Genomic DNA, 23,265 nt, shown 5'->3' on the forward strand with positions numbered 1-23,265 from the left:
TGCACTTCATTTCTGCTGCTGCCTGTAAGCACTGAATTAGCGAAGTGACGTGATGTGATTCATTTAAAGAGACAGTGATGGTGGTGCATTCCATTCAGAAGTATTCTTATGCTGCCATATTCCCTTCATAGACTTTATCATTATTAACCACTGTGGCTTTGGAGGCCTAATAGGTGTGGTGCTCAAAAATAACAGTCATTTGGAACACTGTAAAGGGATTAATGGAAAGGAGGAGGCAAGAACCGGCTTGACAATATAAATAATAGTTTAATAAGAAACTAAACCAAAAAGACAAACACACAGGTGTCGGACAGCTGTCCGTAACTCTCTCTCTCTGACGCACCGCCGTCTCTAGTCGGTCTTTATCCCTCTCGGGCTAATCAGCCCAATTAGAGGCCGGGTGTGCGGAATCACGACCCGGCCCCACCCTCCGCCCTGCCACATTCCTCCCCCGTTCTCTCAGGCCCTTTCCCTGGGGGGGGGCGTGCCTTGCGCCCTGTCTGTCAGCAGGTCATCCCCGTCTACCTGGATCAGGGGAGGGTACAAGGGAAGGGAAACAAACAAAAAAAAAAGGTGGCACCTACACGCTGTAACGGCGATCGAGCCAAATTAACAAAACATTTCAAAAGAGAGGGAAAAGGCCAACATGGAGCGGCAGCGTGAAAGAGAGAGGAGAGAGAAAGAAAAATAATAATTTACTTGCCGGTTCTCCGATAAGCCGTAGTCCGGTCCTCGGCCATTCCTCCACCCTCTAGTGAACGACAGCCACGTCTCCCCGTTGGATCGGAGGCAGTGCTCCGGCCCCCGGTGGATGGAACGCCCCGCCGCATTTTTGGTGTACGGTAGGGGTCTCCCCCGCCCCTGGCAGCGGTAACCGCTCCAGGCGGTTGGTTGGGAGCCCCTCCTCCCCACGCGGTCAGTGGCCGTTCCTCCACTTCCAGGCGGCCAGGCTCCTCAGTCTTCTGGCGGATGGCCGCGGCTGCTCCTTTGGTGTGGATGGTAGTGGTGAGAACTCTACTACGGCGCATCCCTCCTCCTTCCCGGGTTTCGGCACCAGTGTAAAGGGATTACAATATAATAATAGTTTAATAAGAAACTAAACCAAAAAAGACAAACACACAGGTGTCGGACAGCTGTCCGTAACTCTCTCTCCCTGACGCACCGCCGTCTCCAGTCAGTCTTTATCCCTCTCGGGCTAATCAACCCAATTAGAGGCCGGGTGTGCGTAATCACGACCCGGCCCCGCCATCCACCCTGCCACAAACATATATTTTAAGGATCTTTTTTATTGGAAATTTTGTTTGAAATGATCTTACAGTATCAGTCATCCAGTTGGAAATGCAGGGTCAACTTTGTGTGTGTGTATGTGTGTGCGTGTGCCGGGGGGCGGTGCTAATCAAGAGCAAGGTGAGGCCCTTTCTGTTGCGAGGCCTGTTTCAAGTGAAGTGGGTGAAACATAGCAAAGGCTACTACTGAGTTTAAATGATTTGTTCTTGAAGTAATTTGATGAGAAATATTTGAGTTCATTTTGAGATCTTTGACTTTGGTAACTTGATAAAACTAAGCAAAGGTTGAGATCTTGTTGAAAATTATAAAGGAGAAACATGTGAGAAGCAGGAGTCCTAAGCAAAAGTCTCCATTTGCTCTCCATTTCTTCTCATTTTGCTCTCTAGGAGAAAAAGATTTGGTGATTTTTCCATCCTATGGGAAACAATGATAAGAGAGGGGCCATGAAAGATCAAATTGTCCAGATAAACAGTCAAATGAAAAGGAACATTTGGCACATATGTATTAGGTAGCAATGGCTTTTCAGCACACACATGTGCACAGCAACCACTAAGGACTGATTCACAATATAAGCCATTGATAATGAAAAACAAAACAAAATTGCATTTGCCAGAGTGTGTTGCTTTGTAGGACGTATAGCCTTCAATTCCTTGAAGTGTCTTAGAAGCGAGAAACTGCCCTCAAGTAAAATATATACAGTATCTTTACATTTCAGCTGTGTTTATCAATGTTTATCACTATAATGTGTGCAATATATTACATTATTAATGTGTGTAGGTGTATTAGTTTGTTTTTAGTGGTCAAATCACTGTAAAGCACCTTGATAGGATATATTTTGTGATAATGACTGGCTGGCTGTCCATTATCCAGGACTCCAGACTGACAACTGGTGCCACCAAGTTCTACAGTTGGTGGCACCAGCACCTCATTTGGTAGAAGTAACATGAATTTTATAAAACAAACTATGGTATTTTTGTGATGACAAACAGTTCTCTAAACACTTTTAAAAACTATTAATACAAAATATAAACATTTATAAGCTACCATGCTTGTAACAAAAATGTATGATATTTCCTCACCCACAAATATAGCCCATTATAAATTTAATAGAGCTATAGCAGTAATATGATAATATTTATTATGAATCTATTTCTGTCTAAAATACTAGTTAATGTTAGTGTTACTATAGTAAATATATGGGAATTCTCTATATGGTAATTCTCTAAGGGTGATGATGTGTGAAAAGTCTTGTTTATTAGGGCTGAAACGATTAGTCTACGTTATCGGCAACGTCGAAAATATAAAATTGACATTGTTGAATAGTCGTTTGATCTCATTTTACGTAACATGAGATCATACAAAACTCTAATGATGATGCGCGAGAGCAGCACTGCAGCTCGTGTCTGACTGAAGAAGAGGAAGAAAACACAGCTCACAGTCCAGACGCACTCCAAACTTTCCAAACAGCTTAAGGTGATGTAGATTGCAAAGTATGAGGGAATTATACAAAAATACCAAATAAGTATATACAGAAGCACTCTCGTTGTGGAATATGTGGTGCTGGAGCTGTCGCTCCACTGAAGCAAAACTTGCGTGTCGAGCATCTTTAAAAGAAACATCCCGGGGTTACATCTTTAATGCAGTTATATTTAATGCATTATAGCTTCAATAAAGTTCAAATAATACGGAAGCATGTCATGTAAATAACTACAAACTGCGGTCAGTGCCTCTACTATGAGTTGCACGAAGTGTCCCGATCTAAGGGGGAGAGATTGAAACTGCATCCGGCTGATGCACACTCTGTCGCGGCGATGCTCGTCTGAGAATACATGTTCCGGCCAGTTGATTTTAGGGGTGGATCTCCTGTCCAGACAGGGTCTGATACTGGACATCACATCCTCAGGTTGATGATCAAATTTGGGGGAGGTTTGACAGAGCAGAAGTGGACCTGATTGCTTCGAGCAAGACGTCACACTGTCCCCTCTGAGCTTTCTCTCTCACCCCTATTAGGCTGCATATTTATTTTACCTCATGTTTAATGTGTCTGTATTGAAAATGTGCAATAAATATTGTTGAAATGTTATTGAAATGTAGTACTTTGTTTATTAACTATACATATATAAGAACGACATTTGCCCCCAAATCATAGCACACGTTATCATTTTAATGGTTTGGACATTTGGGGGGAGAAAATGTTAGTCACTGGACCTCTTTCTAGTTGTGCACCCCTGCTCTAGAGGTCTGCAACCCGACCCGGGCCCGCTGGGACCCGAGAATCCGACGGGTTATGTGCCGGGTTCGGGTCAGTTTTTCAAGTGGGACTTCGGGTTAGCTCTCACTCACGCACGAATGGACGAGTTAGGGGATGTTCACACCAAATGTGTTTTTGTGTGCATCTGTTCTGTTTTCCCATTGTTTTCCCATGTAAACACATGCTGGATGAACATCTTTGACTGTTTGCACCGTGTTTAGCTGTTTCTTCAGCATCTCGTGCAGGACCGGCACTGTTTAAACACCATGAAAAGTTAAAAAGATCTTGGAAAAGGCATGTTGAAACACCTCCGCTCTGTTTCATTATTTGTGTTGAATCTAGATTGTTTTTAGTGTAGGTGGCACAAAGATTCAACGTTCTGAACAAGTTCAGGCTGTAAAGAGGGGACTGTTGCATTTTTTTTTAATTTTATACCAGATTGTTCTGCACCAAGCAAAGTTTCAGTGCATAAACGGTAAGTCTGTTTCTGTTCTGCTCTAGTGTACTGAGGTGCTGCCTTGCCTTGTTAAAATTGTATGTTTACTGTTTCAATACTGTTACAAATGTTGCCTATATGCTTACATTAAATATATCCAATTGCAACAGTACTTGCTAGGAGAAGAAATTATACATTTACCATCATGATGGTGCCGCAGATGGCTGCCTCAGTGTGGAGCTGCTCAGTTCTTTTGTTTGTCCTGTGTTTAGTAATCTTTTTCCAGTCAGTTTTAACAGAGACGAACTGCTGAACAGCATGTAACAGACAATCTTTTCCCAGTTTTTGAATATTCAGACGTTTTGCTAGACATTTTAGTTGGAGGCGCGGCTTTGTTGTTCAGGAGACATAGGCGAGGGAGATGAGCTGGTGCGCTGGTCAAACTCCGTCGGCATGGATTTCGAACAGCACTGCAGAGTATTCACTTAGCGAATCTCCGCTCTCTTCCTAACAAAATGGACAAACTACATCTCCTCACCCGCACAAACAAGGACTTTTCAACCTCTGCTGCCGTGTGCTTCACAGAAACCTGGCTGAGTGAAGCCATTCTGGACAGCGCGTTACATCTGCTGGGCTTTCAGCTGTTCAGAGCGGATCGCATCACGGAGTTAACGGGGAAAACGAGAGGCGGTGGAACATGCTTTTATATCAATGAAAGTTGGTGTACAGATGTAACAACATTAAAGAGGATGTGCTGTCCTAATTTGGAAGTGCTCTTTATTAACTGTAAGCCTTTCTACTCGCCGCGGGAGTTTTCCTCGTTTATTCTGGTGAGTGTGTATATCGCACCAAACGCGTGTTTGAACACAGTGCTGCAACAGCTGGCTGATCAAATCACAGACATGGAACAACAATACCCGGACTCAGTTATTATTATTCTTGGGGATTTTAACAAAGCAAATCTCACACATGAACTGCCCAAATACAAACAGCACATCACATGCCCCACCAGAAACAGGAACATACTGGATCATTGCTACACAACAATAAAGGATGCATATCGCTCTGTCCTTAGAGCAGCTTTGGGACTCTCTGATCACTGTCTGGTTCAACTTCTTCCAACCTACAGGCAGAAATTAAACTCAACCAAGCCAGTAGTAAGGACTGTAAAGAGATGGACCAATGAAGCAGAGTGGGAACTACAAGCCTGCTTCAATTGCACGGATTGGAGTGTTTTTGATGCTGCAGCCACAGACCTGGACGAGCTGACAGATACTGTTACATCATATATCAGTTTCTGTGAGGATATGTGCATTCCTACTAGGACTTATTTAAAGTTCAACAATGACAAACCGTGGTTTACAGCAGAGCTCAGGCAGCTTCGTCAGACCAAAGAGGATGCTTACAGGGGTGGGGATAAAGTCTTGTACAATCAGGCCAGGAACGCACTGAACAGGGAAATCAGAGTGGCTAAAAGGAGATACTCTGAGAAGCTGAAAAACAAGTTTTCAGCTAACGACCCTGCATCAGTGTGGAGTGGCATGAAACAACTCACAAATTACAGAACTCCTACCCCCAACCCTGTAGGGAACCAACAACTGGCTGACGACCTGAATGTGTTCTACTGCAGATTTGAAAGGCCCAATCTCACACCCCACACCCACTCTGACCTTCACTTCACACTAATACCAACACCTCCTGCAAACCCCCTACTCCCCCCTCCTGCTACTCAACCTGCACTTAAGATCTGTGAAGATGATGTGAGCCACGTCTTTCAGAAACAAATGATGAGGAAGGCTTCAGGCCCAGATGGCGTCTCACCAGCGTGTCTTCAATCCTGTGCTAACCAGCTGGCCCCCATCTTCACACAGATCTTCAATAGATCACTGGAGCAGTGTGAAGTCCCATGCTGCTTCAAACGCTCAATCATTTTTCCTGTCCCAAAGAAACCAAAAATCACAGGACTTAATGACTACAGACCTGTTGCCCTGACGTCTGTGGTCATGAAATAATTTGAGAGACTGGTGTTGGCCTACCTGAAGAACATCACTGGACCCTTTCTAGATCCCCTTCAATTTGCTTATTGAGCAAACAGGTCTGTGGATGATGCAGTCAACATAGGATTGCATCATATCCTGCAACATCTGGACAGACCAGGGACATATGCAATGATCCTTTTTGTGGACTTCAGTTCAGCTTTCAACACCATCATCCCAGCTATACTCCAGAATAAATTACACCAACTCTCTGTTCCCATGTCTATCTGTCAGTGGATTACCAGCTTTCTGATGGACAGACAGCAGCTTGTGAGACAGGGAAAACTCACTTCTAGCACCTGTACAATCAGCACTGGTGCCCCCCAGGGATGTGTGCTCTCCCCACTACTCTTCTCCCTCTACACCAATGACTGCATCGCTAAGGACCCCTCTGTCAAGCTCCTGAAGTTTGCAGACGACACCACTGTCATCGGCCTCATCCGAGATGACAATGAGTCTGCATACAGAAGGGAGGTTGAACAGCTGGCTGTCTGGTGCAGTCAAAACAACCTTGAGCTGAACACACTCAAAACGGTGGAGATCATTGTGGACTTTAGGAGAAACACCCCAACACTGACCCCCTTCACCATTCTAAACAGCACTGTGGCAGCAGTGGAGTCATTTAGGTTCCTGGGCGCTACCATCTCACAGGACCTGAAGTGGGAGACCCACATTGACTCCATTGTGAAAAAGGCCCAGCAGAGGTTGTACTGCCTTCGCCAGCTGAGGAAATTCAACCTGCCACAGGCGCTGCTGATACAGTTTTACTCAGCAGTCATCGAGTCTGTCCTCTGCACTTCAATATCTGTCTGGTTTGGTTCAGCTACGAAATCAGACATCAGAAGACTACAAAAGACAGTTCAGACTGCTGAGAGGATTATTGGTTGCCCCCTGCCCCCCCCTTCAAGAATTATACACTTCCAGAGTGAGGAAAAAGGCTGGAAAAATCACTCTGGACCCCACTCACCCTGCCCACTACATTTTTGAACTGTTGCCATCTGGCCGACGCTTCAGAGCTCTGAGCACCAGAACCGTTAGGCACAGGAACAGTTTTTTCCCTCAGGCTATCCATCTCATGAACAGTTAAATTGCCCCATTGAGCAATAACTATGTGCAATACACAGTTTAGTCTTTTTTATATTTATCCAACACATCCAACCTCTTCTGCCATTTCATTCCTCTGAAAAAAAAACAAAAAAACATTTGCACTGTACATAACAGATTTGTATTTGCACTGTACATAACAGATTTGTATTTGCACTGTACATAACAGATTGTATTATATTTGCACTACCCATGTGTATGTGTATGTGTATATGTATGTATGTGTGTGTCTGTACGTATGTGTATAATTAGTTTTATTTTAAAATTTTTTATTATTATCTATGTCTTGCTGCTGTTTTTGAAATTGTTTTTGTATTGTTGTACACTGGAAGCTCCTGTCACCAAGACAAATTCCTTGTATGTGTAAGCATACTTGGCAATAAAGCTCATTCTGATTCTGATTCTAAAGATAGTGTGCGATTTCTGGTCAGGTTCAGGCTTATAATCTGACGTTATCATTCGGGCCGGGCCACACGGTCACGGGTAAGGGTCAGGTTTGGGTTTCATTTTAAGGCCCGTGCAGACCTCTAGCACTCTCGGGTGCCCTGTTTGAGCCCTTGACAACAGTTATTGCTAAGTTTTTGACTCTTAAAATGGCCCTGCTAGTGGCGTTGGCATTGTTTAAGAGAGTCGGTGATTTGCATGCCCTGTCGATCAATCCCTTTTAGATGTATTTTGCGCCAGGGTGTTGAAAGTTTGTGTTAAGACCTCGTTTGGGCTATTTGCCCAAGGTTTTTTTCTACATCATTTCGCTCGCAGACCATTAATTTACAGTTCTTCTCTCCTCCCCCATTTGAGTCGGAGCATGAAAGGTTACATATGCTTTGCCCAGTTCGGGCGCTGCGAGTTTATGTTATACTAGCCAATGGTGTAAGTCAGAGCAGTTGTTTGTTTGCTTTGGTGGCTGCAACAGAGGTGTTTTGGTGTCCAAGCAAAGACTATCTCATTGGCTTATTGATGCAATTTTGAGCGCTTATGAACAGTGTTGGGTGTAATGCATTACTAAATAATTAATCACTGTAATTAAATTACTTTTTCTTTGAAAAAGTAAGGGATTACTGTTAATTTTTCAGTAATTTAATTACAGTTACTTCTGATGTAATTGCGTTAAATACTTTATGGACTATAGAACAATTCTATGTAAAACAATAGTGAATTTAAAATCAAAATTTAATGTCTTATGTTTAAATATATGTTTTCTAATTTAATGCTGTTCCCTTAAATTATTTGGCCAGTTCATTAATAATTTATTTGATTTTGTATGATTTATTTTAAAGAACAAAAAGAACAGTTTCATGTCTATCCTTGTATTTTTCATCTGGAAGTAATTAGTAATAAGTAATGCAATTACTTTTCAGACAAAATAATTAGTACAGTAATATAATTACACTGTAGATGATGTAATTAGTAGTTAGTAATTAATTACTTTTTTAGAGTAATTTACCCAACACTGCTAAACTTGCAGTTTAACTTCGCCTGCAGGTATTCAAGCCCATTCTATGAGGGGCATGGCAACCTCATGGGCTTTGGCTAAAGGTGCATTCTTGGAGGACATTTGTATGGCGGCAAGGTGGTCCTCTCCACATACATTTGTTAGATTTTATAATCTGGACAAGGGTTTGACTCCTGCTTCCTCTCTGTTGGAGCAGGAGTAAATCACAATTTCTTTTATTCAGTTGCTTTTGCTTGCTTGTGCACTGCTGTATGCTTGCCACACAGGCTTAGACAGCTGGCAGCTACTGTTTGCATGGCGTGAATGTATATTGTTCCTATAGTGTTCATACGCAGCTCAAGTTCAAAGAAAGGGAGCGTCTTGGTCACGTACGTAACTTTGGTTCCCTGAGGGGAACAAGATGCTGCGTAGCTGGCCATACTCTCTAGTAACTGAATAGGCTCGTGCCTTTTACAGAAAATCTGAATCGATGGTGCGAAAGCGAGTGCCTTTATGGAGCCCGTGACGTAGCTTCCTAGGGAGCGTCGCTTAAAGGGATAGTTCACCCAAAAACGACAATTTTCTCATGATTTACTCACACTCCTGGCATCCCAGATGTGTATGATTTTCTTTCTTCTGCAGAACACAAATTAAGATTTTTAGAAGACTATTTCAGCTCTGTAGGTCCTCATAATGCAAGTGAATGGGTGCCAAAAATGTGAAGCTCCAAATATCCACATAAAGGGAGCATAAAGTAATCCATATGCCTCCAGTGGTTAAATCCATGTCTTGAGACACGATATGATAGGTGCGGGTGAGAAACAGATACATTTTTAAGTCATTTTTTTATCGTAAATTCTCCCCCTTGCCCAGTAGGGGGCGATATGCATACAGAATGTACATCACCAAAAACAGAAGAAGAATGTGAATATTTATCTGTTTCTCACCCACACCTATCATATTGCTTCTGAATATATGGATTTAACCACCAGAATCATCTGGAGTACTTTTATGTGCCCTTATGTGGATTTTGGAGCTTAAAATGTTTGGCACTTATTCACTTAAATTGTATGGACCAAAAGAGCTGAGAAATTCTTCTACCACGTGACACTCGGACGGTGTCCCATAACATTCACGTGCAACTTCTCGTTCCACTCAGGGAACCAATGCTACGTACGTAACCGAGACGTTTTCTCTCTTATCGCTATGGTTCAGGGGTGTCAAACTCGGTTCCTGGAGGGCCGCAATCCAGCGGAGTGAACTGGCCCTGCATGGTTTATCAACATAGCTTGCGTATTTAAAGTTATTGAGGGAGGGCGCTCATCACAGGCACAGCATAATAAAAGGACAAAGATATTAAAGATATTTCTTCACAAAGCATCCATGTAATAACTTTACAACTGTTTATTAGTGAGTTAACATGTAGTGTTAGATAAATACTGGCAAAACAATCTGCATATTAACAGTGCGCATATTAATTAACCTCTAGATGATTTTATGTTAGTAATTTAGGTGAACCAACAATCATAATCATAGAAGAATTATATCTTACTATTATTATGAGGGGAAAATGAGGATCTACTCAGTCACTGTCTGTAAGTTCCGTCAGAAAACAGTGAGAGGCGCATTTGAGCGTGTTTAGAATTGTCTGACATTAAAAAATCTAATTTGGATTATTGATGAAAACTGGGACATTGTCAATGTTGCATTGTGTCACAGCAATCATTTGGGGGAAACAAAAATCTAGTTTTCTTTTTCTACTATTCTAGTTTTTAAGAAACACCAGGGGACCCCCCAAGTTAATTTTTTTTTGGCCTTATCTCAAAGGCCTTTTTCCCTTAACTCTTGAGGCACTTACAGTACCTCACATGTTATAAATGTTGTAGCATAATGGTATTAATCCTCGTTTTGAACTCACTATAATAGTCTTTTGTTGCTGCATTGTGACTTTAATCATTATAGCATTTTATGTTTTGATTCAAATAAATATGTAGAAGTGTATTTATTTTTAAGTTAAAATGCTCACTATTTGACAAGTATTGGGTGAAAGTTGCCATTTTATGCATGTTGCTATAACTGCATATAAATGATTTCTAATGCATTTTTAAATGACTTATTAGTCATTAAAAAGCCTTTAACTGATTCTTGAGATAAGGGAAAAAACATGTCCAATGAACAAAAGTCCTCTTTATGTTAACAAATCGAGAAATCCATAATAATAAAAATACTGAAAAAGTTAAATCTAATGGAAATGTGTACACTCAGGGCATTTATTACTTAAATTAATTAAAATAATTTCATTAGAATTTTTTAAAATGCATGCTCTATGCTTGGAAGCACATGCAAATTAACCTGTCCTCAGCAAGAGGTCACAATGTTAAACAGCGAAACTAAGTGTTTAAAAATACAGTAAGATGTAAGTTAATAAAAGTAAGTGAATAAATGTCAATTTTCAGATAAAAGTGTTTTCATAAAAACCTGTTTCCTTACATGGTCCGTTAGCTGAGACCTTTGTCTACAAATATATCCATTTCAAATTAATTAATTATTAAAAAATAAAAACTCAGATTTCAAACATATATTATTCCATATCTTAATAATCAGAGCTTTATAAACTCTTAACAAAAGGAACATTAATGTAAAGTGTTACAGTTTAATTATTTTAGTCTAGTATCAAGTTTCATCCCAGTACTCAAGAATCAGAGCTTTTCGTATTGTAACAGTTTTTTGTAGTGTGTGACACAAAGCATACATTTTTCTGTGCTCATTTTTACAATGACCTCTACATTATGGATTTCATTAAGTGTTTCGCTAAGTACGCTAAACAACATTAATCAACTGATCTCTCACGGCTGCTTATCTCTGACTGTGTCAGGGCATCTGATAATCAACGGCTATTTCATGTCGTATTTATGAGATGTCTACATTTACATTTACATGCATTTGCTGCTCTTTCCATCCAAAACTATTTACAGGAATGTACATACAGTGTTTCATAACAATTACTCTTCATCGGGTGGTTCAACATACAAATCAAGACAGCAAGGCCAGGTGTAGTCTTTGACTATATGGAGATGTTTGGTTACATCCCATATGAGTGTAATAGTTTCCTTTTAAGCTCCCTGGATTTTGTGCTGCAGCATTCACATGTTTCCAATTTTTAGGTTGAATATTGTGCATTGGTAATGAACACAGTGCACAAACCTCTTTTGTCATGTTGCATGTTTCAAATTTTTGCATTAAAAGCAATAATCTGTGCTGACAAAGATTGTTACACAGTTTTCTTCAAAGGCTTCTTTTCTTGTTAGTTTGTTTTGCAGTTTGTAAAAATCATCACATGCGTACAGTGACCAACTACTTCATTGTTAACCTGTCCTTCGCTGACATCCTGGTCACGATCACATGTCTTCCAGCAAGTCTTGTGGTGGACATCACAGAAACCTGGTTCTTCGGACAGACCCTGTGTAAGATACTACCTTACTTACAGGTAAGGCAACTGACTTTTATTTACTGATTTGGCACTGTATCATGAAAACATTCCTCCACAGATTCTTCGTACCCCTCAGATTTGTAAGTTAAATGTGTGTATATTAGGGAATTCCAAATATTCGTAAATAGGGGGCGTGTGCATATTCATTCACAATTACCATAATCCACTGCCATGAAAACACCATATAAGGAAAGCATCAGATGCGCTAGTAAATGTGAACAGGGATATACAGAACAGTAATGAAAGTGTTTTAAAATGAAGTGCATTCAAATCATAAAATTTTGGTTTAACAAACACGCTGGTGTGGTCACAAAGTAAGTGAGGAATTGTGGACCAGTAATGGTCAATTATGCCCTAATGCCCTAAACAAAAAAAATGTTTGACATGAAGATTTAGTGTTAAAACTGTTCAGTTCATGCTGGCAGGAGGAGGTCCACCACCATTAACCTTCTCTGGTTCAGTGGAGTGCATCACCAGCATTATTGGTGGAACTTCTTAACTGGAAAAATCTTTAGAGAAATTAATATAATGCCTGAAGAAGGTATTTGACTGAAATGCTGTGAGCTAATAAAAATTTGCACGCTAAAGTCACTGTGCTAGGATTTTTCTATTTATTTTTTTTGCCGTTGTATTGTGAGCACACCTGCCCGCGACATGTGTTTATTTACAGGGTTAAAAGCATTAACGTTGACCATACCTTATCTACTGAATGCGATTTATCAATGCCTATACTGAATTAGTTCAATCTAAATTATACATATCAAATGAAGAAACTTTCCAACCAGTCACATTAAAGGGCATTCATTTTTTTATGTTGGAAAAACAATACAACATTTGGGAATAAACTATACTTTGAAGAAATAAATGCAAGCATCAAAGAAATATTTTCAATTAAGTATATAGTGTAATCCTTATGTTGTGTTCCGGGCATTTTGACCTGGACTTTTTTTTTTTTTTTTTTTTTTTTTTTTTACTTAATTCAATTGACTTTGTTCATATATGGTATTCATATACGGTCAAAAATGGCCGGCCATTGTAAATGAATGGCCGGGGCTACAAAAATTAAAAAATGATAACTCATAAGAAAATGAGCCTGTCCAACCATCTGATGAGCACATACTGTATGTGCATGTGTACTTGCACACATAGCGTCATTGGACATGTGTACACACTCATACAACCCCCCCACCCACCCCCCCACACACACTCAATTTGGTTTCCTTTGGTTGTCTAGGCAAGCTCTGAAAGTTTGTAAGATTTTTACCAATGCAGCAAAGGTTCAGAGGTTGCCTGGGAACCAAAGGGCATGTTGGGTTGTGTAGGGTGTGTGGGTGAGTGTGTATGCGCTCGGACATGTGCACACACACACATACACACACACATACCTGTGGTGTTCCCGGTCAGAAATGACTGCCCATTAAAAATGAATGGATGAGGTTGCAAAAAAGAAAAAGAAAATGTGTTCAATAGGTTATCCAACCATTAGATGATCTCAAATGTGCTTGTGATGAACAGGACAGAAAATTATATGTATGGTATTTTATATAGTAAAAATATCCATAGAATATAAATTGAGTTTCATTAGCTAAGGTAGGTCATTTAGGCCTATTGTCAATATTTTCCAAAAAAGGCACAAAACCTGTTCTTGTTACTAGAAATATAGTAAAAAAAAAAAAAAAAAAAAAAGATCTCTTGCAATATTTTGTGATAATAATATTTAAATGGGTTGGTCAATTTGACCTGGGAACATAAGGAGTGGTAGCCAATGAAGAACACAGCACAAGAGTTAAAAAGAAAACAACAAACCGCTTTTTCTTTTTTATTATTATTATTTTTATTTTTGTTACTAACTTATGTTATTATTTAAGGTTAATTTTACTCATTTAATATTTAGTTAATTTTTATATTACTTATTTAATTTCACTTCTATCAAAATGTAGTCATGGCTGAAAGAACACAAAACATTCAGGCTGTAACTAATGATTATTTTGATAATCGACTAATCTAACGATTATTAGAACGATTATTCGACTATTCGGGCGATTATTGCAACGATTAAACATTAGCTCTTAACTGACTATTCAGCTTGTGACCAGAGTTAAAAGGTTGTATTAAACGTGCTTGCTAACAATAAAGCGGACAAAATAATCTTTTAAAAATACCTCTAAATGACATTCAGTAATTTTTATTAAGTTTAATTCAGTGAACAATTCACTCCAAAAAATCCTATTGTTATCAAGTGTTTTTGTCTTGTTTTCAAAACAAGATACATTTACTTGAGAAGCAACATATAAGATATTTAGACTTGCTTTAAGAGACAAATATAAGTGTATTTTGTATATACAGTAAGTGTATTTTTTCACTTGGTTATACTTCTGCGAGTGCAGTAAAGACAAATTATACTTATATTCAAGATCTATTCTCTAAAAGCAAGTCTAAATATCTTATCTGCTGCTTCTCAGGTGAATGCATCTTTTTTAAAGGATTTTTAGATATTTTAGATTTAATTTAGATAATATTTAATATTATATTCAACATTCTCAGATATTTTTTTTCTTCTGCAGTATAGCTGCTAAAGAAAATGTACGTTGTTTTAAAGGAGTTTTAGATATTTATATTGGAAAACAAGCCAAAACAAAAACAAATCAAAAGTGTATTTTGTTTCAGTGTATAATGGAGCGATGGCTACCTCTCTCACCTTTCTGTTCACTTCGATCCATCTTTAACTCACAAAAAAACAAACTCTCTCTTAATAATAAAGCTGTGCATTTCCAATCAGAAAAGCTTTACGAATGTTTACATGTCGATTTACACGTCATGTTTCATGAATGAGGCCCATTATACAGTACGTAGCTATTTGTACATAACACAAACATAAATTTTTATGTGTTTGGATGGACTCTGAAATGCACAATATGAACATGTTTATGCATTTACATCTTTAGAAATGTACAATATGTACAAAAAGTTCAAGTACAAAAAAATTATAAATATATTTGTATAGTTACAGTTTTACTATTTCATATATATTTTGGATCCCTTAATTCTACCCCTACTTTTAAAGATATAAAAAGATAATTGAAAAAAGGCTTAAATTTGGGTCTGTTCCTCACACAAAGCTATAGAATACCTTTGTAATTGTGTTTTGGTACTTTTACCCACGGCAAACAAAATAAAAATTAAGTGCTTAAGTGATGATTAAACGATTACAGATTTTCATTCATTTAAATATTTTAAAGTTTAGACTTGGTTAAATTGATAGAATCTTTTACGTTGAGTATGGTACCAGAAATCACACAGAACTAATTTCAAATTAGGTAAATGCCTCAAGTGTGTTAAATAAATGTGATGGCTTTGAAAATTTTAATAATCTCATTGATTATAAATACAGTAAAATCAACTGATTAATTGTGTGAATTCAATATTCATGGATTCAATAAGGATTTGTAAACATGTTGTAGGGCTTTACTGGTTGTTTAGATCAGTGTTACTATCAGAAATAATTGGTAATTATTTCTTTAGTTATTAATTAATATTGAAATTAATTAATTGAATCTAACTCATTAAAACCTCATATGGGGCTCCAATAAATGTAGTGTGCTACGTTTAGGAGCGGGATTGGTTATTAGCAATAATTAAGAATTATCAAAGATAATTATTAATTATTAAAATCAATAGAACATTGATGAGAATCAATGTTAGCTTTTTTTTTAATCCTTTAAATCAACAATTATCAAAGATAATCACTAATCATTAACATCGATGAAACATTAATTAAAATTAACACCAGCTTATTGATCATTCAAATTCAACAATCATCAAAGATAATGATCAATTGTCAAAAATCAATAGAATATTAATAACGATTAATATTGACGGGGCACCAATCTGGAATCAGGGACTAATAACCAGATAGTATAACAGTCTCAATATTAGATTGTTTTCTTAGGAAAATCGAAATCTGAAGAATATCGATTTTCGGGAAAAAAACATAATGAATGAAGGCTTGAATCCGAGCACTGACATCCCGTCAGCATGTGACACAGGTGTATGCAAAACAAACCAAAACACTTCTCTTTGAAATATAACAAAGTTTATTTATGCAGTAATAACAATTAATAATTAATACAATGCAGTCAATAAACTTCTGACTTACAACTGCAAACTAAACAGTGATATGATTAGATATGGAAATCAAAATAATCCTATAACACATGAGGGTGTGTTTGTGTGTGCGAGAGAGAGTGTGTGTGTGTGTAAGGAGGGACGCGCACAAAATGGCGGCCGTGACTCTCGTGGAGAGTATGTCACGCGAGACTTCCGGCCAGAGAATATGGCCGCGAATGTGGGCGGAGAGAAAACAGTCAATGGCGTCTATCAGTTACCACATGTATCCGCTTGTACGATAGCTTAGGGACAAAGCTGAGCTTTATCACGAAGCTATCTACTAGCTAAAAATGTGTGCCAGAATGTTTGTGAGGGGTCGCGTGTGCGTGTGTGTGTGGTTAGTACAAGAGAGAGATAGAATAAAGTGACGGCCCCAAAGCTGGTGTCGTGATCGTGGGAGAGAAAGCAGCTGTTAGTTTATCACTCAGAGACACGGTGGACGGCTCGTAAACCGTCCCGCGGTCTTTGATTCTTTAATGAATAAACTCAGTGTGCCGGTCTCACCCGCGATGGCGGAAATGCACAACAGTCCAATGTGGCTGGACTACAACACAGCAAATCTCATTCGTGATAATTAATACCTTGAGTATTAATCGCAATGAGCGGACACGGCAATCCGTAAACTGTACAAGCAATAACGTTGATACACAAGAATAACACACTATAATATTCTATCTCTGCCCAGACGTAAACCTCTTACTTGAATCGCATGAGGATGCACCTAGAATGTGTGTTCATCCGTCCTTTAACTCCGACGGTTCCTTGAGGCTCGGGTGATGACGGGAGGCCGTTTCCTCGCTCTGTTGGCGATTGGTATGGCTGCTGATTCTCGGCGGGCTGGCAGAGAAATCAGCGACATCGACTTGATTGAAGATGGAAGAGAAATCTTTAATCTCTTCACTTCTGTAGACAAACTGATGAAGATGCGGATTGCTCGGCGGTCTCCTTCGGATCCGTTAGAGTGTTCGGTGAACACAGAGTAATCTCAACTCGTCCAGCGAGATGGCCACAGTTTCAATTCGGACGTTACTTCCTTGTGCCACGAGGCTACATCTGAGAGCAGCGATGGGCTGTGTCTACGCACGGCGAGCAAAGTTGCTGGAAGCAAATCCCGGAAGCATTTCAGAGGTATTTCTACTCCTGATGATGTCATGGTGCGTTCTGTCGTGTGCCTCATCCATTAGGAGTTGAGAGTTCGATCCTTTAGTGAGTAAGGCTTCATGAGATTTGTAGTCTGTTTTGGACTCCCGTTGTTTGATTTTGGCGCGGTTTTTATCAGTAAGATTTATGACTTGGTATGTGGGCCTGAGTTAGGTTTTACGACTGTGTTAGGCCTGCCTTTGTCTTCTATCTGAATACATGAGGCCCAACAATGTATACATTTAAATTGATCTCTAAAATGATTCTAAGATAATAAGTATATAAAATAAACTTGTTCAAAATTTGTTTAAAACATTGGATGTTTCGATGCTGTGTATATCAGCTTAAACCACACTTTATCTTAGACTTTATATGAAAATTGATTAAATCAAGTTGGTAATTGTCTAGTTTCTTTTCATAGAAACACTGCTAAAAAAACATTTTCTTAGTCAATATTTTGTTCTCGTTTTACTGTACATTTATCTGAACATCTCTGATAAATGAACAACATGATACATTTATTTGACAAGCACAAATGAGTTTGATGGTAAGACTTGTTTTCACAGAATATATCTAATTAAAAGTGCAATCTGTAAACTTTAGTGAACCTAGCATGCAGTACCTAGCAGCATGGATGAAGCAACATACATATAGTTTTTTGTTAGAAATGCACTATATAAAATCAGACATGATTAATATATTCTGTGAGCAAAAGTGTCTAACAATAGTGGAGTTACTGAGATAAAGTGAATAGTAGGCTTATATGATATGTATTTTTGTTTTCTTACCCCATTGTCTTTTTATAACCTTAGAAAAGCTTGTTAGATGTGAGCTTAAACAAATACATAAATACAAATACATAAATACATACATATAGTACAAACATACATGCATAATTTGCCGGTGGGGTTAAAAGTAAATTTAACTTGTTTAAATGATGTTCAAATATTTTTACTGGAAAAAGACAAAAATACTGATTAAGAATGTCTCTGCATCTAAATGTTTTCAGATTTGACATCTTTGATCACATCTATAAATTGTGACATGTCAGTAGACCAGATTCTGCTGCTAGAGGCGGTTTGCACTTTTTCAAGAAATTGCTTTGCTTAAACATCTAACTCACATCAACATCTTAAAATGTTTGAAAGATTCTTTAAGACACCTGATCTGTTTTGTAAAATGTTTCTCATGGAGATATACTGCACTGCATGAAAATGTGCCATCCCGCCAGGGTAACCTCATAAAATGTTAGTCCATGTCTTATGGACTGAAGGTAATCTATATGTAACGGTAGCCAGATGGTACATGATAGCTGTGCGGTATGTGTAAACTTCATTCCCCTGGCCTCAAGAGGCGCACTAGCGACTGACGCAAGAGGCTGTAGCCTTTAGCCTCCTCATTAGCACGCCTGCATCCCATGCTGGCTGACACCAGTTTGAATCCCTCTCGGAGCGGTTCAAGCAGGACCAGTTACATATATGCTAGTGTACTTTTAACAGTTGACTCAATTTCCTTAAATGGTTAACAATCTTTACTGGGCAGTAAAAAATGCACTTTTTTAGTTCTTAATTTGATGATGTTGTGTCGGGATGCATGGCAGAACTTATATCACAACCACTGGAAAATGACATAGAAATCTGAGGTTAAATCTTGTTAAGTTTATAAAAAATTATCTTAATGTTTGTAAATGTTACATATAATGATTTATAATGTGATAGTGTCATAAATGTCAGAAAATGAAGAAAATAATTCAAAATAATTTGTAAACAATGTTTACAGAATCAGGTTTCCTCTGTCCCAGTTTACTGGAGGCATACCAAGGTGATACTGGTAAAGTGGGCCAGCATATTAAGACATTTAAAGAGGAGTTTATTATTAATACAGTATAGCATAAATAATTTTCTAATTATATATATATATATATATATATATATATATATATATATATATATATATATATATATATATATATATATATACACATTATATTTTAAGGAGAACTAACAACTTAAATGTGTTACTATAACAACTTGATATTTTAATCTACAACCCCAATTCCAAAAAAGTTAGGAAATGCTTATAAAACAAAAAGGAGTGATTTGTAAATCATATAAAATGTTGCTTTATGTTTGAATGCATATACTGTATAGAGTGAATATGGGCAAATTTGGATACTTTTGGAAATTATTCCAAATTATTTCATTTAATTTAAGTTTTTACTTTTAATTATGATTCAACTGCACATGACCTGACATTATACCTTTATGGAAAGCTTAGGATGTCTCCTGACTTAATCAAAAGCAAAAATTAGCACAAATAAAAAAAGGAGATCTTGAGTGCACTGTAACTCATTTTGGATAAAACCTTCTACCAAATGCATAAATGTAAAAGTAAATGAAAAAGTTGGCCTGTGCTGGTAGATGCTGTAACTTCAGCATTCTGCTGCTAAAAAGCTTTTCTCTCCATTTATAGTCAATCAAAAGTAGCCTTGTATTCTAACAAAGTAAAGTTTTCTGCAAGCCATAAATAGCAAATATTTATATACTGTAAAGTTTTGGTGGTAAATCCAAAGAGACAAATATTTCAGTAACAGTGAGGAATTGAAATTGTGTTTGGACGCAACAGTCGAACCAAGTGTGAAAACACCCTAAAACCCTAAAGGTATCATCTATACCTCACCAACAAGTAATTAGAACGAGACATCTCAAATGTATAACAGCAACACATTTACTTGGCCCCCATTTCTAGGAAGGACCCAATGTTTAGGCTAAATATTGTGGATGGAATGAATATTTCAGCTGTTATCCCCTTCACATTTTGAAGGCTACAAGTGCTGTGGCTTCTCCATCTTTGAAAGGCATGCTTATCTTCTTGAGTCGGATGGCTAAATATTAATGAGAGTTGTGAAGTTATCAAGACTGAAGGAGCAGCTGTGTACCAGCCGCTTCAAGTGTTGATATGTGTCTGAATCACTTGTTTCCAATCACATTCATGCTCTTTGACTCTCTAAGAGAGTCACAGTGTGATTGATGTTTGCAACCCAATGTAGGATATCTGCATCCCGCACAGTTTATATGAGGCACTTAAAAGCTCAAACTTTTTTCAGTTGTTGTGTGGGTTGAAGTCTGAACATCAAAAGTCATTCCATTTGAGCAGAGCTCAAATATGGAAAAATAACTCTGATATTTGTTGTTTTGTTTTTGTTGCTATGGATGCCTATTGTTTTCTTGAAACAAACATCAGCATGTTTAGGCAATGTGTAAAAACATTCAGACATCTCATCAAAATCTCTTGGAAGTCGACCAATTTTCACAGAAGGCATGCATTGAAAATCAAGCGATAATCATGTCATCTGATGTCTTATTATTTTTAAACTGGATAGCGTTCTTGTAGAAATGGAATTTCAACAGTCCACATTTAAACATTTACCGTATATTTTATACTATTTGGTGCTACTGAAAATCCATCTGTGAATGAATCAAACCGATCCAATCTGGAGTACTGCATGGCAACAATATCTGTAAGGTCTTTCATGCAGTATATTTTTCATGTCTTTATGTATTGGATAAAATGTTAAGATATAACAACAGTAATAAATGTAGTCAGTTTTCTTTTATCACAGTAGGGTCATTCAATGTCAACTGAACCAGAGGCTCTGGCTCAAAATGTTGTTTTTGATATTTTCTTATTTTACTGATGATATATAAACATAAATGATGATGAAAGACAAAATATGAAATGCCATGGATCTATATTTACTGAGTAATCCATTATTTTGTAGAGGGGGTCAAAAATTATATGATTTTGGAGCAAAACTATAGGTATAAATAAAAAATAAAAACCTTTGGCAGCATAATTTCATTTTTACACATAGAAGTAGCTAGGCCTATTGTTTGAGTCCAAAAAAGTTTGAGTCTCAAGTAAATTGAATCCCGGAGATTTGGGCTCTCAATGTGGCTCCATTTATAAAGTGTGAAATTTGACCCATTATTAATTGTTGAAAAGCAAATGTGGGTCAAAGTAGCAACAAGTGTTGCTGAAGTCAGCTGACTGTAGTAAAAGACCTACCCATCTCTTTGTAATAATAATATAATGATTCTGCCACCTTTCTATGGCTATTTTATTTTCCCGTTTTGCTTTAGTCATTGGTGAAATTTGTCATTTTGAACCCCCTCTACAAATTAATGGATTTTCTGAAAGTTTAAAAAAATTTGGTTGACTTGACAATGTGCCATGTTCTCATTTCGCCATCCATCTGGGGTGTCCGACCACCCGTTTTGGAACACAGCCCTAATGCAGAAACCTTGGGCAATTGCTTTCTCTGCTTATAGCTAGCGTCGGCCCTGGGTGGTGGCAGTCATCATTTCAGTTCTCTCCATGCCATTTTCCTTTTAAAGAAATACATGCTAAATGTTCAGGGAACATTTAGTCCCCTCATATGCTGCCATGATTACTGGTGCCCTTCAGGCGAGTAGCTTTTCTAGGCCATTTACCATTTGCAATGGCATCACCTGAGCTAACTGACAGATGGGACTCATTTTTATTTTATTTTATTAAATTTGAGGCAAAAGCTACAGCATTATTTTTGGGCCATTTCTTCAATGCAATACCATTTGAAATCTGTAACTTAATATGTTCATTAACAGAATTCCCACTATCATGTTTTTAATACATTATCTGTATACATTATCTAAAATCCTGTTTTTGAAAGTCTATGATTCTCTATGCAGATCTGAAACGCAGCTGAGCACTCGCCATGTGCTCGCCAAAGGCATTCAGTCTATTTTTGTGATCGTAACTTTTTGTAACTTCCCCAATGTTTAATCGAATATCTCGACCTCTGAGTGGACTACATGCTCAATCTAGGTGTTGTTGGAAAGCTGAGATCTATGATTTAAAACATTTCATCAACAAGAACATATTTTGAAGATTATTTGTTTATCATGCTTTTTTCTGCTGGAAATCACATTTTGTTGTGAAATAACTGAGACATAATATTGATTATTTACACAAGCAAGCTCACAGACAAGTAAATAATGGTTTATTTTGAATAAAACAGCCTACGGTAAGAGCTGATATAGAGTCTGTGGCTACTTGAGGCTTACAGAAGCAATGATTAGAGCAGACATGAGAATTTATTTTCTTTGTTGTCTTACAGAGATCATAGTTCACTTTTCTTTTCTCATGATTCTTTTGAGACTCATTTGAACTGAGTTATGAGCAACAAAATAATTGTCTGCATAATCGCATTCCTGAGAATGAGCGCTTTCATTTGATATTTTATTATATTAGGGCTTTTATTTTCAAATTCATATTTTCATTACCACAAGGTGGCCCTCATTTATGATGCAGAGATTTTGAGGTCTTATTTTACATATTTTTAAATGCAAATATATAATAGTCTTTGTTTTCGTTTACAATAATAACCTTGATAGGAAAGAACTTTAAATTGATTACCAAAACAGTATTCCTAAGAAAACATATTTAAAGGTCCAATATGTAATAATATTTATTGTACTAAAGCATAAAATTATCATAATATGTTATAAGAGATTTAGGAAACATGCTAAGTTGAAATACTAGCTTCTCCGAAAACAAAGCTACAGCCAGTATATTCTACTTTGAAATGTCCATTCCGGGCTGGAATTTCTGTTTGTGTTTTGACCTGAGTGATCCCACCCACTGCCCATTTCCCAATAGTATTTCGACACCCCGGGTTGCCAGATTTTAAACAAGTAAGCGGGCAAACACAGCACGCTGCAGCCATGGAAGCCAGTAATACATCTAGCTAACATTGGCAGAGTTATAAAAAATCCACATGAGCTGGTTTATAATTTACAAACAATAAAAACATTGCAAACGTATACATTAGCTGATCAACTTAAGGTGTAAGGCTCATCGCTTGCCATTGTCAGTTTGCTC

At 37.8% G+C, this 23,265-nt stretch overlaps 1 protein-coding gene across 1 annotated transcript in view; it reads left to right on the plus strand.

Annotated features, from left to right (window-relative positions):
• LOC127413621 (orexin receptor type 2-like) overlaps positions 1-23,265 on the plus strand; it is a 78,256-nt gene that overhangs the window by 16,264 nt on the left and 38,727 nt on the right. The window contains exon 2 of the mRNA XM_051650901.1: positions 11,855-12,033. Within this exon, the coding sequence (XP_051506861.1) occupies positions 11,855-12,033 (179 nt within the window). The remainder of the gene's footprint in view (positions 1-11,854; positions 12,034-23,265) is intronic.

This window comes from Myxocyprinus asiaticus, chromosome 23 (assembly GCF_019703515.2).
Source record: "Myxocyprinus asiaticus isolate MX2 ecotype Aquarium Trade chromosome 23, UBuf_Myxa_2, whole genome shotgun sequence".
NCBI classification, from domain to species: domain Eukaryota; kingdom Metazoa; phylum Chordata; class Actinopteri; order Cypriniformes; family Catostomidae; genus Myxocyprinus; species Myxocyprinus asiaticus.